Source organism: Phoenix dactylifera, chromosome 6 (assembly GCF_009389715.1).
Source record: "Phoenix dactylifera cultivar Barhee BC4 chromosome 6, palm_55x_up_171113_PBpolish2nd_filt_p, whole genome shotgun sequence".
Classification (NCBI taxonomy): Eukaryota; Viridiplantae; Streptophyta; class Magnoliopsida; order Arecales; family Arecaceae; genus Phoenix; species Phoenix dactylifera.
Window position 1 is genome coordinate 3,217,679 of NC_052397.1, and position 12,358 is coordinate 3,230,036.

The 12,358-nt window shown below is 39.9% G+C and overlaps 1 protein-coding gene across 3 annotated transcripts; it reads right to left on the minus strand.

Moving 5' to 3' along the window:
- Positions 1–1,074: 1,074 nt before the first annotated feature.
- LOC103712901 (pentatricopeptide repeat-containing protein At2g15630, mitochondrial) lies at positions 1,075–10,520 on the minus strand. 3 transcript variants are annotated; one of them, XM_039127126.1, is made up of 3 exons: positions 6,172–6,974; positions 5,743–6,002; positions 1,075–4,261 (listed from the first exon to the last, which is right to left on the minus strand). In XM_039127126.1, the coding sequence occupies exon 3, from the start codon at positions 4,169–4,171 to the stop codon at positions 2,252–2,254; it is 1,920 nt and encodes a 639-aa protein (XP_038983054.1). In that variant the 5' UTR covers positions 4,172–4,261; positions 5,743–6,002; positions 6,172–6,974; the 3' UTR covers positions 1,075–2,251. The 3 variants fall into 3 exon arrangements, 2 of the variants coding, with proteins under 2 accessions (XP_038983054.1, XP_038983053.1); XM_039127125.1 differs by having other exon boundaries at positions 6,114–6,974; XR_001879727.3 differs by lacking the exon at positions 1,075–4,261 and adding an exon at positions 10,399–10,520 and having other exon boundaries at positions 5,564–6,002; positions 6,114–10,037.
- Between the last annotated feature and the right edge of the window lie 1,838 nt (positions 10,521–12,358).

Genomic DNA, 12,358 nt, shown 5'->3' on the forward strand with positions numbered 1-12,358 from the left:
GCTTCTAATTGGAAATAAAATTGAAAAAATAAATTATAAAATATATTGATAAATACAATGTTATAAAGTTAGGATTAGATGGTGTACTTGGATTCGAGGTGTGTAGAATACGTTATCCTAAAAACAATTTTTGCCTCTTATGTGTCTCCTACGATATCGTACCCAAGGTACAAAACTCAACCTCTTATCATTGAGTGCAATCAGATAGAGGTGTGATGCAAAAGACTAATTTGGTTATCGAGCACGAAAGTAGAGAGAGAATGCAAAAGAAAAGTAGAGAGTTAAACATAGGAGGAGAAGAATCTATTTTGCAAAACTTTGTGCCTCGAAGAGAAAATGAAAGAAGGAGAGAGTGGAAACACCAGAGGTGTAGGATCTTTCTTACAAAGGGCTATTCTCGTTAGCTTATTTAATTATCTATATTGAGTTCCTAAACCTCTACTTTTTATGTAGAGTTTAACCAGTAACCTATCGAATAAATGGTAAAGGCTAGTTAGGTTCAGGCCAAAGGAGAAAAATCTTCTCGCAAAAATCTATTCTTGCCGGTTATTTGCCTGGCTGCTTTGAGAATCTGAACCTGAGCTTCTTATATAAACCTTAACCAATAACCTCCATCGACAGGCCAAAAAAGCCTCAGCAGCTAAGCAGTAAAAGCAGCCTAAACGGCTAAGAGGTAAAGACTAGTTAGTTTCAGGCCATTAGTGCTTTTTGTTTGTAATGAGAATGAGAAGGAAGGATATGCTTTGGCTCTATGGTTTCAAGAGATACATGAAACATATCGAGTAATCCATCATTTAAGGGATAGTGTTCTGATTCGTTCTTCAGTGATACCTCACTGGTTGGTTGGGGTGGGAGTTGGGATTGGAAGGAGAGAGCACGCAAGAGTCGAGATGGTAGTGATAAAAGTCAGGAATGGAGCCGGCGGAGATTGGAATGGAGCTTTGGACCCTTCGAAAGCAATCTTGAGTCAACCTAGTCCTAGTGGAAGAATAATTTTCCGCTCGAAGAAACTGGACATGTAATTTTCTCATGATGCTCATAGCAAGGATAAGATTTGTTGCATAATATCTCGAGTGAGAGAAGAAAACCAGCAAGGTATATAGTGATTAGCCAAATTTACAGAGCTATATACCTGCAATCTCTTAATGTCACACGATTATAAATAGCTTTACAATTATATCATCAAAAATTACAAGGCATTTCATATTGCTAATTATCAGAGGGCATGCCTAGCCTGCACAAACCTGCCAACCACAAGAAGCCCAGACAAATGATGTCAAAGAGAAGAAATACCACAAATGGACTACAGTAGTTGAACTTTCTTAGTTTCTTTAGACGCTGAAACACAACTGGCACCCGAGAAACCACCAACCTCAGAAGAAGAGCAGGAAAACCCAGTCCAACCACCAACTCATTTGTTGTAAACAAATATAAAATTTGAACAAAAGATTAAAAAAAAAAATCTAAAGCCTGATAATAACACCTTTCTCTTATCTTTCCAGTTCCATGGACTTCAGTCCTTTTCTCCACTACAATTCTCCAACCATCTTCTATGATTAAAGTGTTTCCTCCTTTGTCATCATCAGGGACTCATATTCAGTCATCTTGAGGTACTTTTCATCGTGAACAAGTACAACGTCGTTGAGAAGACCATAGCACCCGCCAAGAACCAGCTGAATTAAAGGTTCCCGAGTGACTTAGATCGATCAAGCAACTCATTCATCTCTATGGCATCAGACTACCTTGTGCCTGTCTCCCAAGTTCACGAAGCAGCTTTCTAGAATGAACTCCAGGGTCAATGGTGCAGAATCGAAGCTAAAGATGCAGCTCTGTAAATAACAAATGCCCGCTAGCATGGTTGCAAGTGGTCGAATGATTACAATTTGAAGGAGTAGGTGGTGCAGCCCCTGGGAACCCATGCAGTTGGCCAAGTCGAGGTGGAACATGAGGAGTCGCAAAGATATAGCACTGAGGCAGTTGAAAAGGAATGGGAACAAGAGTAGATGAGGAAGGTGAGGGAAATGGAAAGATACCCGCAATGGGGAGCAGGTGAAGGGGGCGGAGCAGAGTGGAGTGAATTTGATCTTGTTGAAGAGGCTCCATGGGCTATGAGGAGCGGGGATGAAGAGAGGAATGCTGAGGACAAGCCTTAGCTGCCTTAGAATTGGGGAGGAGAACAATGGGGAGGAGGTGTGGTGGAGGGAGTGGAGCTCTAGCATTGAAGCAGGAGAATTGAATTGAATGCATAGATTTACACATTTTCATTCTTCGCGCAGTCTTCACCATTGCTGAGCCCTTCTATCAGTGAAATGTAAGTACTATCATCTGGAGTAATGCCCTTGTTCACCATCTCTTTGAGGAGACCCTCAGCATGATCAGCTTCCCCATTTTTACACAGCCCTTGTATGAGGGCATTGTATGTAAGAAGTGTAGGATTGAATCCCTTGCTCAACATCTCATCCCTAACCTTAAAAGCATCCTTGACATCACCTCTCCTGCTATAACCACTAATCAGTGTATTATAACTGATTAAATCAGGTTTGATACCCTGTCTGCTCATCTCATCGATTAACTTACGAGCCTCTTCAACTTCCCCCAACAAGCAGAGCCCTCTCATCAGTGTATTGTAGGTAACTTCATCAGGAGCAAGTTTCTTACTTTCCATCTCCTTCAAAAGCTGAAATGCCCGCTCCATGTTTCCATTCGCACAATGGCCATCAATCAAGGCATTGTACATCACAAGATCTGGATAGAGACCCTTCTCTGTTACCTCTTTGAACATCCTATCTGCCTCGGTTACTCGACTCCTCTTGCAAAGAACATAAATTAAAGACGTGTAGGTCACCATGGTTGGCCGAACCCCTTTCCTTGACATTTCTTCAAAAACATCAAAGGCCTTCTTTACATTCCCTTCCTTGCAATACCCATTTATTAAAATGTTATATGTTATCGCATCGGGCGCCATTCCCTTCGCCTCCATCTCCTTAATCAATGCATTAGCTTCCTCATTCCTCCCCTCCATGAACAATGCATGCACGAGCAAATTATACGTGCAAACAGTTGGCTCAATCCCTTTCCTCCCCATCTCATCCCTGTATCGAAAAGCAACATCTAATTTCCCCTTGTTACAATACCCATCAATCAAAGCATTGTAATTGACAGCACTTGGAATCAAACCTCTCTCCAACATATCATCGAACATCACCGAAGCATCTTCAACCCTCCCTTCTTTACACATCCCCGATATGAGAGTGCCATAAGTGTATGCGTCGGGTTTGATACCCTTCTCCTTCATTACATCCAACATCTCGAGGCCCATTTGGACCTTTTCCCTCGAGCAATGCCCGTGAATTATTGTATTGTACGTGACAACGGTCGGCCGAACACCCGAACTCTCCATGAACTGGATGAAAGCTTTCGCCTTTTTGAGTTTCCCTTCCTTGCACAACACATTGATCATAATATTGAAGGTCACTACTGACGACGGGATCCTCATCCGAAACATTTCAGCATACAAAACCCAAGCCTTTTCCGTTTGGTGTGATTTCAAGAAGGCACTCAATAAACAGTTGCAAGATTCGATCTTTGGAAGAAAGTTAGCGTCTTTCATCAAATAAAACACGTCAAGGGCTTCCTGGATCTGACCCGAATCGAGATAGGCCCTGAGGAGAAGATCGAACACCAGTTGGGGCTTGGATGGCTTGAGTTCTTCGCCGGCGACCACCAGAGCGTTGAAGAACTTCTGGGAGGAGTCGAAGCGGCCAGTGGCGATCGCCTCTTTGAGGAGGTTGAAGGCGGGGTTCGGCGGCCGGAGGGAGCATAGGAGGGAAGCGGCGATGGACAGGGAGCGGAGGTCGAGGCGGTGGAGGCCAAGGCGATGGAGGAAAGGGAGGATGATGTCCGGGTAGCGGCGGAGGTGGAGGAGGACGGCGGAGACGAGGGGAGGGGAGAGGGTGGGGAGGAGGGTATCGAGGGAGGTCCATTGGGAGCGGAGGACGGAAGCGACGATGGAATCCGCGTGGGGCTCGGGAACGGAGGGAGGTGGCTCGACGGCCGGCGGTGGGGCGGAGGAAGGATCGACGGCGGAGGATGGCGCATTGCAAGGTGGCCGGCGAGCGGCGGCGATGCACGCGAGGCCTCGCCGCCCCAGGCGGCTGCAGAAGACACTCATCTTGAGAAGGATAGGGTCCGCGGCCGGGGTTTAAGCCACGGGTTGCTGCTTTGTAACGTTTTTTGTCCTCATGCCCCAAAAACCTGACTCCTGAAATTGATGACAAGGGTTATATTTTTACATACATATAGTCTGTTTTGAACTTGTGAATGAATTTTATTGGACCAATTTGTATTTATTAAATTGTATGGTTATGATCCGTTACTAATATTTTGTGCATTGACTAAAATAAGTGTAATTCAAGGGAAGTGTGTAAGTTGCAGCATTTTTTTTTGGGTACAATGGAGGATGCTAGGGAAAGATTAAGAATAAACGAACGCACAACCCATGGCATCGAATTGTATTAAGATAGATAAATCAGCATGAATATTAGATGCATCATTATAATCACCATTGACATGTCTTCTGGCTAGCCAATCAGCTGCAGAGTTGGCTTCTCTAAAAATGTATGCCATTGGAAATGAATTCAGTCTCGAAGCTTTGTTTCGAACATCTTGGAGGAGTGGATGACGAGAATGAGAGATAGAAGTGTCATTGATAACAGCGATAGAATAATCTTCTAAGACGACCTTGGTACAATTTAGAATGAAGAAGGTAGTCATTAGCCTCTCCCAAGCAGCCTATAATTCAGCAAGTACAACCATAGTAGATGGAACGACTATTAATCCTACTCGAACAACTTTGCCAAGATAATGCAACCAGTATCAGAAAGTCCTCCTTTGAAAGAGCCATCGAAGGTTACATTCACCAAGCCGTGGGAAAGGGATAACCCAATGAACTAATACGGGAAATTGAGGAGGTGAGCTACTTGAGCTGCAGATATCCTAGTGCCGCTGGGATGGAGACAAGCCCGAAGTTATTTCACAAAATTCCTTGGCCATTTGCATGGTTTGACGAGCTACACACAAGGGATCATTGGTTAGATTTTGGAAGATTTTATTCATTCCTAACGGACCTAAGGAGCCATTCTCCATTAGCAATAAGTGCTGGGCATCTGTAGGCCTTTTGGATGAAAAGAAAGATGCCATCGGGCTCAAAGAGTCTTTAAGGTTTTTGCAATAGAGCATTCCAATAAAATATGTTCCAAAGTCTCTTCTTTGCCAAAAAGACGGCAGAAGTCCAATAAAGTTGCAGCCTGTTTGATCACAATGAATTAAGGAAGTATTCATCCCTCTGTACACCAATCAATTGTGATCACAAGGGATTGTTACAATCTAAAACTTTTCTTTCATATGAAGATAGAAGCAAATATGAAAAATAAAATGCCATCAAGATTTTTGTGATGTAATAATTGCCTCCCCTGATTAGAGGTTCCAAATGCATGAATAAAAACTTCTATACGGATTCTCGATCTAGAAGATAGTATTCATTCATTCGTTCACTCATCAGAAGTTAACTATAAGGTCGATTATAAGAAATGCATGAAACATATATTGAGATATGTATGAGAACCCTGAATAAAAATGCAAGTTTCATAGCCAATATAACTTCAAAGAAAAGTTGCTGCCTTCTTTACATTCATGTAAGTTTGACACGCCACTTATCAGACACCAGGAGGCTTGGGAATGTACCTTGTCTTTATGAATATGATGTCACAAGATGAGCAGCCTGTCCAGAAAAAGCCAAGTATGCTTTCAGAACCTTGCCTGCATCTTCGAGTAAAGCTCTCACCAGTTTCCCTATTTTTAAACTGAATCTCATGATTCGATCGCTGGATCCCTATGACCTTCTTATCCAGAGAATATCAAATAAATAAAATTGGTGCTTCACTGATTGAATCTGATTTTGGTGGATCAAGCTGAGTAGATGGACCAACGTTCCATGATAAAACCTGCAACAGTAGGTCCCCTCCAGGTAATTGATAACATCTCAACCTGGAAAATACATCTAAGAAGCCTATAAAAATAACTATGTAACCCACACAGTGAAGGTCAGGGACCACCTTATTAATGCCGTGGAGCGGGGTGCAATTGATGTTCCTTGAACGCGTGTTACACTACCTGATCAGATGTTGGGGCAAGAATCAATCCGTTCCCATCATCATAATAGAGACCCTGTGTTTCATGAATGCTGCATCGTAGGGGTGGAAGCTGAATATAAACATGAGATTGTGCCTCTGAACCATACAAACCTACAAGCTACCCATGGTTGATCACTAGATACTTACTCTAACATGTCGTTTTTTTCCCAGTCTGTAGCTTTATTATGCAACTCGACTGCCTAGTATATATGTCACAACCCAGGACCTTACCCAAAAAGGCTAACCGAAAGGTATTATTTGGATTTCTTGATCCTGTATAAGTACCCAAGATCTACTCAGCAAATAACCGATGTGAGACTAAACATACGCCCACACGGGTCCTCACATACTCCTTCCGTTTAAGCCCTGACGTTCTTGTCAGGCTAAGGGTTCAAATCCATTCAAATCTAATCACAAATACTATGATCGACTTGTGGTCAGCCTCAATGAATCTGTGTTGCAGTGTTTCCTAGTCTATATAGGTTATGGGCCGGATCCGCTTTGATACTACTTGTAACAATCTAGGACCTCACCCAAAATAGCTAGCTGGAAGGTATTATTTTGGTTCCTTAATCTTATATAAGTATCCAAGATCTACCCAGCAAATAACTGATGTGGGACTAAACACACGCCCACACAGGTTCTGACATACTCCTCCCGTTCAAGCACTGACGTCCTCGTCAGGCTAAGGGTTCAAATCCATTCAAATCTAATCATAAACACCATAATCGGCCCATGGTCAACCCCAATGGATCCGTGCTGCAGTGTCCTTTAGTTCACATAGGTTATGGGCTGGGTTTATTCTGATATCATTTGTTACAACCCAGGATCTCATTCAAAAAGGCTAGCCGAAAGGTGTTATTTGGGTTCCTTGATCCTGTTTAAGTATCCAAGATCTACCCAGCAAATAACCAATGTGGGACTAAGCACACGCCCGCACGGGTCCTCACAATATACGTCTTTAATAATCGATGATAGAAAAAAATACTGCATCCAATAGTAGCACAGATAAAAGAAAACCAGATACGTATACCTTCAGAACCTTAGACAATCATATAATGTCAAACATACATTTTCACCAAATCTCTGCATGCTGATTCCAGATCTCTTAGTTTGACGATAGAACTTCACACAGTTTGCTATAATCCTTTCAAAACCTTACACCTTGTTTCCAATCTTTAAGAGCAAAAGAGACAGTTCATGTTACTAGAATAGCGATCAAGAGAATAAAAGATGAGAGCATCATCATCTGGAAAATATTATATATACTTGCATATGTATGAACTCCGAGTACCATGTTCTGCATGCATGATTTTAGCACAAGAAATTCCATTAAACACATGTCACGTTCAATCTCTGAGACCTTTCCTGCAATGCATTTCCATAATCTTTTGCCTGAAAAGTTATGAAATATAAGGAAACAATAAAGAAAGAGAGAAAAAAAATCAGTATATTTGCAATTTCCATACCAAGGCCAATATTAGTGCACGGACAGGTTGGATACTCTTTCGCTTAACCATCAAGATGTTGAAAGAGAACACAGATAGCCATAAAGATATCCCAAATAAATTTTGACAATACAATTTAAGAAGACACTCTTAAAGTTTTTTAATGATGATCGGGAGGAGCTTTTTTTTCTCGATTTTGGATTTCAAACTGGAACTATATCTTTTCAAATAAGTACTCATGATTTTTTTTTATGATTGCAAGCATGAGCATATTTCAATAAAAATAATAAATTAGCCTGTCTACTTGAACATGCTACCTGTATGCCCTTTTCTTGCAGCTGACTGTTCGCTTCACTCGAGTTTGTAGAGAGATCAATAATGTCATATATACAAAAAATACAATACTGAAACTATGATTATCTGGCATTCTTCTCTCAGCTACCTGTATTGGATGATTTTTGCAAATTTCTGCTTGGATTCCATTTCAATTTTTTGGGTTCACTTTATCCCTTCTTGTTTCCATGTTTGATAAATAGGAAGAGGCTAGCAAAATGCAATATAACATATCACAATAAGGCAAAAAACTTAAAGCAAAAGAAAATTATATGGTCTAGCTTGCGAAAAAATTGATAGCGATGAATTGAACAGGATATCCTTGAAACAACCAAGACCAAGGTGGCTAAGCATCACACAGCACTAACAAAAAGTTGCAAGGCAAACAATCAGTTTTTAGTGATCCTTCGAAGATATCCTTCTCATTATGTGCTGGCTTTCAGTAGTCTTGTTTCAGTTCAAGACATGAAATAAAAATATAGTCATTTGTGTTGGTTATTCATAAGATTTGATAGTTGCTTTATTAAGGTATATTTCTGTCCAAAAAATATCAAACGTTTTGTAACCAGAAATCTTACCCTTGGGGTGCCTAGCTAGCTTTAGGATTTTGGCCTCAACCATGCCTGCATTAATGCTTCTAAGTGGGTTTTTAACCAAGTATTTTCCGTCCTTTACATATACAGTTGAATCAAGTTATCGTATTGATTGCCTTCTACGTTTGCATAGTACATGTAGCATGTACTCTCTAAAATACAGTATCCAGATAAGTATATCCTAGCTACTTTAGAGTATTTGGGGATATTTTATTTTATATGCGTTTAGTTGTTTGCACTTCCTGATATTTTATTTTACAAAAGTCCACTTACTCATTCCAGCACCTAGATCTACACCTATACCTACTTCTGTTTCAGGCTACTTTGGTCAAACTTTGTGTATCATGGTATGGTACCTGACATAACCTTTATCTATCATGGTAACATACCTGAGATAAAACCATTTACTGCTGTGCATATAACATAAGCAATATAATAGGTGCTGCCATGGTACGTACCAGCGCGAACCAGATGGTACGGGGTGTACCGTACTGATTTGGTACCTGTACTCGGTACACGTAGCGTACCGACACTCGATGCACAAAAAAAATTTTGTATCGTGCCATACCAACACCGTGCTAGTGTAGCACCGGTACGGGGTGTTGTTGAAAGCAAAATTGAATCACTGGCATGCAATGGGTTATGGTGATATCATTGATGATTATAATTAGGTTATGGACCTTAAAAGATCGAACATGCAACAACTTTCAAAATAGAGAAAAAAAAAAGAATCAATTTTTAGAAGGAGAAATTACATATCAAGGTATGCCATGCCATACCAAACCGAACGGTACGGAGGTGTACCGTGCTGATTCAATACCAATACGTGGTATGGGGCAATATTGACACTCGGTACACTAAACCGGCCTCCGTACTGGGCATACCGACCCAGTAACAGGGTGGCACCAGTATCGAGATGGCGTACCATATTATAGATTATTTAGGAACAAATAAAAGTTCCATTAGGCCTATATAGATCAAAGTGACAAGAGTGAGTGAACTGCAAGAGAGCTTCATGGCTATCAATAAGCTATTAATCAAAGTCAATGACCATTACTTCAAATAAATATTCCCCTGGATTTTGTAAGCTGCAGAAAGCTAACAAGCAGATAAAAATAAATTGTCCAGATATTCAGTTAAAAAAAACATATTTTGGTTTGGGGGTATGCATTTGTGCTTCACTAAGTGAACATACTCCTTGCAAATAGAATATTATTATCCAAGAAATGAACATGAACCGCACCTAAGCAATCAAAGAAACACACATAAATGTCCAAAGCCTGATTCAAAGAGTACCGCATAGCCAACATTCATCCAACTTAGTATCAAGCAAAAAGCACTTCAACTAAGGAATACACCCATTTATGTGACCAAAATAGATAAAGATCGGTGAGCATGGACCTGCAAAACACAATTCAGCAGTACACGCTTCCAGAAAGAAGTATTCTTTCTGTCTTTCATTTAACCAATCGCTGAAAAAGAGAAAAAAACTGCATGATATTCTACACGAAATCCATAGACGACCGCACTCATCAAGAGAGCCAAAACGGCAAAACTATAACAAATAAGACAACCAAAAAGAACTCATTCCAACCGAGAAATTGCAGCTAGGGGTTATAACCAAACCAGTTGAATACTAATTATGAGTTCATTTCTCAAGGGGATTCAGAACTAGGGTTTCGATCAGATGATCTGTCGTCAAAAAGAACAACTATACCATAGATCTTATAGTAAATTCGAGGAGACAATGGGGAAACGAAGAAAAGATTAGGGTTTCTGGAACAATTTAGCTTAAAATGGTAAAAACGAGAAGCTTAGGGATCAAGACCTCACCTTTGGATCGCATAAAACTGGAAGAAATTTCGAAGTCTTCTACGCCAATTTCGTTGTTTTGTATACAGGCGCAGAAGGCTCTACGTTGAGCGGCCACGGAGTGGGAGCTTAAACTAACCGTCCAAGAATTGAAGGGAAACGCTAGGACAGCGGAAGGGGAAACGGGAAAAATTATTTGAGCTAATATCGGTAACCGACTTGCCGACAGTACTATCATCAATTTACTTAACCCCTAATAGGCTGTAGATACCAAATATATTTCCTCCACTTCCACCCCAACTTTAAAGAATATTAGAAGTTGCCAAGGAAAATTAAAAACTTGGCCTTGTAATTGTAATAGGTCACAAGTTCCAATTTAAGTCCAATAAATGGTTAGCCACTCAATAAGTTCTTTTTAGCAATTAAACTACAAATCTATATGACTACAAATCTATAATGGTTGAATATCTTGTAGGTGTTAGTTTTTACGATCTAACTTAAATACTTTAGTTTGGAAGGATGCTAAAGGGAGGCTTGTAAAACACAGTAAGCCTTTTTTCTATAGTATCGACATGCTACTATATGATTTTTATATATATCGATCGTCGTAAATGGATATTGTCTACAATTTTCTTTAAGTTGTATCTTTATTTGGCTCTCTTGAATAAAGCTTCGAAATAAATCGGGATAATTTCTAGCAAGACTCCACTCTTAAAAAAACTCATTTTGGATGACTTTGGGATAACCAAACGCCTGCATGATTTTCCGCATGTCTGAAATAATTTTGGATGCCCATTTTACAAAACAAAACACATACTAAAAAGTGTAGGAGATGACTTTAGTTGGTGGGGAACTTACCTTGGAAATTTGATTTCTCACCTATCTTCTCACAGTTAACCAAACACACCCTAACATAGAGAAAAGACCTGTCCCCTTGGAATCATCAACAAATAAAATGCTTCTTGATGATTAATTCTCAAAAATAACGAATATATACTAAATACAACTAATGACCAAGTTACAGTGTTGTGAAGATCATCAATGGATTTATAAGCACAAGCATGAAGGAGCACTTTAATAGTGAAACAGAAATACTTTAATGGAGATACATGGTGGGCAATACTTAAAATTCTGATAGCTTGGGGATTCTTCTAATATATGCCAGTTTTGAAGATCCACTGAATTGCAGGAGGTTGCAATTATGAGAATCCAGACATATACATATGAGTGAAGTGGATTGTGGGGCATCAAACTATCTTCCTATTTGTCTGCTGCGGCCATATGACATGTCACCAGTAGAAGGCTAGCCCTTGATTTGTGTACCCTATACTATTCTCTGTGTTGAAAAACCAATTGAAAAAAAGAAAAAAAAAAATCTGAACTATTTCAGTTATTATTCTCGGTTCTTGATCAATGAACAATGCCCAAAATAACTAACTAATAGCCAGCTAGCTATCTAGCAAATTAACCACTAGTTGAATTACTTTCATTTATGCTATGCTAGTTTTACTGCATATAAGACATTGGCTTCTTTTACCTCAGTCACTATAAAGTCATATATCATGAGATATCAGCTTTTAGGCCCAATGCAAAATGAATCTTGCAGTTAAAGGAGAAAATTCTTGGACTACAGGGAATGCTGTCTATTGGGAACACTTTGATGTCCCAGTTATATACTTTTTAAAGATGATTCAAGCACTTCCAAATTCTTTTCCTACACTCTCCTCTCACTCTAGCATTCCTCAAGTAGGGCATACTTAATCTCATGCTTGCAGGCCTTTAAACATGATAAGAAGTTATTGGCAGTTAGTTAAAGGAATCAACTCATGGCTACGGTCTTACTTAATTAGCTAGCTAGGGCGAAAGCAAGTTTAAATTTCATAAAAGAGCTTTGCTTTCTTCTTGACCATTCTTTTCCCCCCTAAATCTTCATCATTCTTTTTCAAGCTAAATTGATATAGAAATACATGGCGTCTAACTT